The sequence below is a fragment of the Empidonax traillii genome, unplaced genomic scaffold, assembly GCF_003031625.1.
Source record: "Empidonax traillii isolate 1590-97213 ecotype Southwest subspecies unplaced genomic scaffold, ASM303162v1 scaffold237:size1322474, whole genome shotgun sequence".
Taxonomy (NCBI): Eukaryota; Metazoa; Chordata; class Aves; order Passeriformes; family Tyrannidae; genus Empidonax; species Empidonax traillii.
In genome coordinates this window covers 381,892-388,271 of record NW_020955430.1, presented here as the reverse complement: position 1 = coordinate 388,271, position 6,380 = coordinate 381,892, and the positions used below count along the sequence as shown (strand labels likewise).

Sequence of the window (6,380 nt, the reverse complement as noted above, 5' to 3'; positions counted from 1 at the left end):
TGGCTCCAAAGCAGCAGTGGCAGCAGCCCATACCCACCATTTACACCCGAGTTACCCTGGCCTCTTAAATCAGCTGAACACAGCAGCCCACAGCTTTGACCTGCTATTTACCCGAGTACCCTGGCACACCCCATCTCCTCCTCGCTGCCAAGCCAACACCAACTGCTAGCTACAGCCAGCACAAGGAAGGAATTCAGGGGTAGAGAGGGAGTGCTGTAGTTTTCCCAGTTGGTGCCATTTCCATGCTAAGTAAAAATGAGATTAGAGTCACCAGTTCAGAGACCAGGCGTGTTACCTTTCGCTTTCAAGGGCTGCAAAACATCCTCAGCTCGGATTTGTAAAGAAGGCAAGACTTCAACGCAGCCAGCTGGTCACCAAAGGGGAAAGACACGCCGAGCTGCCCCAACCCACCCCACAGCACCCAACTCCTGCTAAAACTTGCGTTGTTAGAGAAGGGACACACACTAAGTACCTGCGCCACGCTCCTACTTCAGCAGGGAGTTAGGGTAGGCGCCTGGCTCCTGCCACGAATCAAGAGGCTAGAAAAAACCACAAGTCTGAAACAGTTTAACACAGGACAAAAAAGGCACATTTTAATATGTACAGCAATGCATTTGGGCTATAAATTTACCCAACACAACTGAAAAAAAAAATCCAAACTATGCTTTTATACTTATTCCATGGTGTCAGCCTCATTCCTAGCCACCTACCTTTCTCTGCATCTCTGAATGCTGCTATATACACACACAAACAAACAATTACGTCATGAATGTTCATTTAGGCTCCCAAGTTCAAGTAATAAAGTTCAAACTTGCATAGCATCTTATGCCACTCAGCCATAAACAGTTACGATTGCATATTAGCTGGAGCAGCCATCTCTTTCAATTCAGCCAGTTTTGGCTGGCCACCATTTTTTTATTAAATTTTTTTTTTTTTTTTAATCCTTGAGTCAGAATGTTTCCTAAGTCACCAGCCCTGAGGGATGCCACAGACCTCAAAATGAACCTCTTGCTGTTGTTAAGATCCTTTTTAAACCAGAAATTTAGAATGTTGTCAAGAACAGTTTTAAAAATGTAATACTGTTTATTTTGCTTCAAAAACATTTCAGCATTCTAAACATACAAAAAAAACAGAACGTTGCAAATTCGTTTAAGTACAGAGTGTTTTTGAACTTCAGTTGCTGCACTGGCTCTTCACTTAGTTGACGATGAAGAGATGTCTACAGTTTCAGTTTAAAAACTACCGCACTTAACTAAAAAAATCCATACACTTCTCATGCCAGCTGAACCCCCTTCCACAACTAAGAATGGCAGCAGAATGCTATTTCACTATATACAGAAAGACAACTTTAAGCTAAATGGACGCCCACTGTAGTGTAAATAGATCTACCCTCACAGTGCATGCTTTGGGCCATGGCACCCCGGGGAACGTACAGCCTTTCCAAGTAATCACTGCTCCTCTAAGGCATCATAACTCTAAGCATGTACCACAAGAATCTGTCTAGTTTTTACAAACTATAGATATGTACAGTTTATAACCCAGGATTTTCTAGCCAATAACCATATAGTAACACCACCTTACAAATTAAAAAAATGCTTGAAACATTTTTAAATGCTTTGTTACACCAACAGCAAAGTGCACAGAGTTAGGAGAACACTAGAGCGCCTTTTCATTTTAAAAATGTTTGGAAATATGTACAACTTTGATACAGTTTCAGGGTGCTCACTACACCCATGGCCACTTCATGTAAACCAGTTACAATTTCTAGAGCACTTTTAGAAACTACAACGCGATCGGAATCCAAATTTTTTTTTAATTAAGCCTAATACGGGCAAGAGACACCATCTCAAATAAGAGGTGCTTCATTTATGGTGTTTCCCCTACTCTATGGTATTCACATGGAGACAAGTATTGTACAGTTTTATTCATCATCATCATCTTCATCCTCCTCTTCTTCATCCTCCTCCTCCTCTTCATCTTCTTCCTCTACCTTTTTCCGAGCAGCTTTGGTTGCTGCTCCCTTTGCGCCATCAAACTTTCCTTTAGACTTGTAGTCTGCAACATCCTGCAAAGTCAAGGGGATGTCTTAATTTGCTCTAAGCAGCAAACACACAGAGCATTTGTACAGCAGCAGGAGTTTACATAAAGGGACTGGCCTTCCAGAGCTGCACCCCCAGAGGGGAGACAGCCAGCACTGGAGTACACACTGTGCTGACACTTCAGGGTGCTCAACTGCCCACGGATGACAGAGGCCGTGAACCCTGCGTTTTTATGGTTATTTCTTTGAAGAGGAGATGAGAACCCAGCCTCTCTTAAAACTTTCCTGATAATGGGACAAAGTTCCTGTAACAACACAGCGAAGCCTTTGCTGGAGCAACACCGGGCATCGCTGGGGAAAGCTCTACATCCTCACTGGAATCCACCTGTGGCTCTCTATCCTGCTCTGCCCCAACCTACACGAAGCTCAGCTGCACAGCACGATGAGAACAGGGCTGTAAGCAGGAGGTGATCCCTGTGCTGGGTCTACCTTACAGAAACACACCAGTGCAAGAGCCGGTACAGAGGCGGCACAAGTGACAGCCACACTTACCTTCTCGTACTTCTCCTTCAGTTTAGCTGCCTTATTGTTATAAGGCTGCTTTTCACCATCACTGAGGTTGTTCCACATTTCACCCAGTTTCTTCGCTACATCCCCAATGGATATGCCAGGGTTTGTGGACTTGATCTTGGGGCGGAACTCTGAACAGAAGAGGAAGAAGCCAGACCTTGGGGAAAAACACCAGAGGACAGTCAGCACTGCAGCACCATGCCCAAGGAGCACCCCCTTCCTCCATCCCTCGCCCACAGCATTCAAACATGCACTCACACACTGAGTAGAAACTTTATTTTCACTTATAAAATGAAACACAAACCCAAACGTGTTTCAATTTTACCAAGGCCCAGAGCTGCAGCCTTCACTCAGTGTTCTTTTTAATTAAGTGCTGTGTATCCCCCCACCTAATTTCATCTTCGATACACAAAGCTCATTGTGATCCAGTCACTTCCATGTCTTCCATAACTATGAGTAAGGGGGTAGCAAGTATTGACAACTACTCTTAGTACTACACATGCTCAAGATTACAGGCTGCCTAAACGGTTTACAAGACAGTATCACTACCAATCCTGCTATGGCCCCCCATCTACTTCCTTCCTTTGTGAAAACCTATGTTACATACAGACTGTGAAAATGAACCAAAATACTTGTGCATTTAGAGCCTCAAAGTTACTTACGGTGGTCGTTTTGGGGCATTGGGGTCCTTCTTCTTCTTGCCACCCTTAGCTGGTCCATAGTCCTTCATTTCTCTATCATATCGTACCTTATCAGCCTTTGCCATTTCATCAAATTTAGCCTTTTCCTTGCTTGACATGGTCTAAAAAAAACCCCAAAAACAAGCCAAAAAAACTGTGATTACCTAACTGTTCAATAGCTGGCAAATTTTATGTAAACAAGCCAACACATACCAACTCAATACCGGACTTTCAGAATTTGTTTGTTTTCTAACTGGACCACCTTGGGGACGAAGGTCCTGTACCGGGAATCACAGGCACCCCTGGCACACTCACAGTAAGAGGGAAGCAAAGGGAATGGGACAAGCACAGCCAGAGTCATCTCTGGGACACACGCCTAGGAGGTGGTGACTGCTGAAGGGCATTGCTTGGGAAGAAGAAAGATGGACAGACTCTAGTTGAAGCACCTAAGTGAGAAGATGTACCAGGCTGAAACCTTCAGAAGTGCTACAGGCGTCGGCCACATGCAATCAATGGCCTGGACAGCTTGCCAAGAACAGCTCAAAGACCAAAACAGCACCAGTTCCCTTCGTGTTCAGACAAAGAAATGCCATCCTAGCAGATACTGTAAGAAGTTTTGCCTTCAGGAAGCCACAAATTAAGGTACCTTCCACCTCTCTGAGCACTTCTTGGAAAACTCTGCAAAGTTGACTGGAACCTCTGGGTTCTTTTTCTTATGTTCCTCACGGCACGTCTGCACAAAGAAGGCATAGGCAGACATCTTGCCCTTGGGTTTCTTCGGATCACCTTTAGCCATCTTGACTCTGCAGGGAAGAGGGGGAAAAATAACAAGTGAATGACATATAGATGAATGCATACACGTACGTATACATACATATATGGTGTGCATATATTTATATATACACACCACCTTCTCCTGATGTTATATCCCATCAGTAACACAGTCCTTTCTTCCCCCTCAACACCTCTTACCATTCCCCATACAGACGCTTAAATTATTCTTCCTTGACACTAGGGTTTCAGACAAGCCAAGAGAAACCAGTCACTGGATTTAAATTTTACATTAATATATATTTACATCATGTCCTAAGTCTGGAGACAGCCTATTAAATATACATACTTCTGCCTATTAAGCATTATATATGAACTAATATAAAACATTTGTTTTAGTTGGCTACCACACTGGGGCTGGAGTGGCATGCACAGTGCCAGGCTGTGACTTATCCCTTCAGGAGCTGGAGTTCACATGTTAGCAGCTGCTGCTCAGGTAGGAAGGCAGAACAGATTACTCGCCCCGTAAAAGTGCAATAACCTTTTATATATAAAAAAGGGCACAAATAAAAGCTGACTTTAACCACAATGGGACCCATGGAGCCCTGCGAGGTGAGCAGTGCTTGCTCTTGCTCCACCAAGTGACACACGCTCCAGGCATAGTGGTCAGTGCAAAGATGCGATCAGCAAGTCACCGAGAGGATGATGCTAACTTTTGGGCTCTATTTCTTTCCCTACTTCCGCATTAATTTTTTCCCCTTTTATTAAAAAAAAAAAAAAAATCCCGCAACAATATTTCCTACTTACAGCTTCCCAGGCGCTTGAAAATTTAATTTTTATTAGCACAGCGTTAATATTTAATTGAGCCCATTAACCTCCCCCAGGTGCAGCACAAGTGGCTGCGAGGCGCCCTGCCCGTCCCGGCCGCTGCCGGGATGCCCCGCTGCCCCCGCGGGGGGCGGAAAACCCGCGGTACCGGGGGCCGGGACGCCAAGCGGGGCAGTGGAGCGGAGTTGGGGGCGAGCGGCCCGCCGGCCCGGCATAGCCCCGCTCCGCGCCCCTTCCCGCACCCGCGCCCCCCCAAGGTCACGGCGGCGGCCGCGCTCCACGGCGCGAGGCGCGGGCACCTGCGGCGGGGCCGGGGCCGGCGGGGGCAAGCGGCGGCTCCGCCAGACGCCAATAATTCATCTTCCATTTTGTGAAACGCCTCCTGATGAAAGAAAGTGCCCCTGAAATGCGGCGGGGCGGCGGGCGGGGGGCGCCGGGGGGCCGGGCGGCGGCCGGGGGCGCGGGGCGCCGGGCCGGCCCCGGGCGGCCGGGGTGAGCGGCAGCGGGAGCGGCGGCGGCGGCCGCGCTCCGCGCCCAGGGCCGGCCCCGCTCGCTAAGATGGCTTCTCCCGGCGCCGCCGCCGCCGCGCCGCCGAACAAAGCCGCGCTCCCCCTCCGCCGCGCTCGGCCCCCCGCGCCCGCCGCCCCCGGCCGCCGGCCCCGCCAAAACGCCGCCCCCGCCGCGAAGGGGCTCCCCGCTGGCCCCCCGGCGGGCGGCGGGGGCGGCGGGGCCGGGGCGCGGGCGGGAGCCCCCCCCCCCCCGGCCCCTGCCTAGCGCAGCGCTCTCTAACAAAGGCTCCCGTGCAGCCATTACCGCCGCCGCTACGCTCCTCCGCGCCGCCAGAAAAAGAGTGCGGGGAGCCCCGGGGCGGCCCCCGGGAGCCCGTCCGAGGGCACGAGGAGGTGGGGGGAGAGGAGCCGGGGCGAAAGCGAAAGGTTTGAGCCCCCGGCGGGGCGCCGGGAACGAGATTTTCCCCGCCGCGACCCCCCTCCCTATCGCCGAGCCGCTCACACGTCTTTCTTCCCTTCGCCGGGGCTCTCCAGCGCCAGCCATATTAATGCCCACAGCACGGGCGGCGCGGCGCGAGGAGAAGGCGATGCGGGGCCCCGCCGCGGGCGCAGCCCCACCAAAGACACCTTCTCGGGTGGGGGAAGAGCAGCGGAGGCAGAAGCGAAAGGATCGGGGGAGTTTGGAGGCGTCGGCGGCGAGAAAAAAACTGCCTGGCCGGGACCGCCGGGCGCAGCGCGCAGGGTTTATCCCTGTCAGATGCTAAAGCGACAGCCATATTAATGCAGAATAAACAGCGGGCACGGCACTGCGCACGGCCGACAACTTTCCCACCGCCGCCAGCCCCACCGAGCCCACCCGGGGAAAGGGGCACATAAAAGCCGAGGGCGCCGCGCGTTTTGCCGTGTGACATTAGGAGGCGGCAGAGAAAAATCCCTGCCCATGCGGGGGAGAAGAGGAGTTAGTCCCGGTGTAGTTGCTGCACC

At 50.9% G+C, this 6,380-nt stretch overlaps 1 protein-coding gene across 2 annotated transcripts; it reads right to left on the bottom strand.

Moving 5' to 3' along the window:
• Positions 1 to 566: 566 nt before the first annotated feature.
• HMGB3 (high mobility group box 3) lies at positions 567 to 5,303 on the bottom strand. Of its 2 annotated transcripts, none has more exons than XM_027888387.1 (5): positions 5,187 to 5,303; positions 3,935 to 4,091; positions 3,271 to 3,410; positions 2,591 to 2,765; positions 567 to 2,065 (listed from the first exon to the last, which is right to left on the bottom strand). In XM_027888387.1, exons 1-5 carry the CDS (start codon positions 5,252 to 5,254, stop codon positions 1,922 to 1,924), a joined length of 684 nt encoding a protein of 227 aa, XP_027744188.1. In that variant the 5' UTR covers positions 5,255 to 5,303; the 3' UTR covers positions 567 to 1,921. The 2 variants fall into 2 exon arrangements, with proteins under 2 accessions (XP_027744188.1, XP_027744189.1); XM_027888388.1 differs by lacking the exon at positions 5,187 to 5,303 and adding an exon at positions 5,130 to 5,141.
• Positions 5,304 to 6,380: the final 1,077 nt, after the last annotated feature.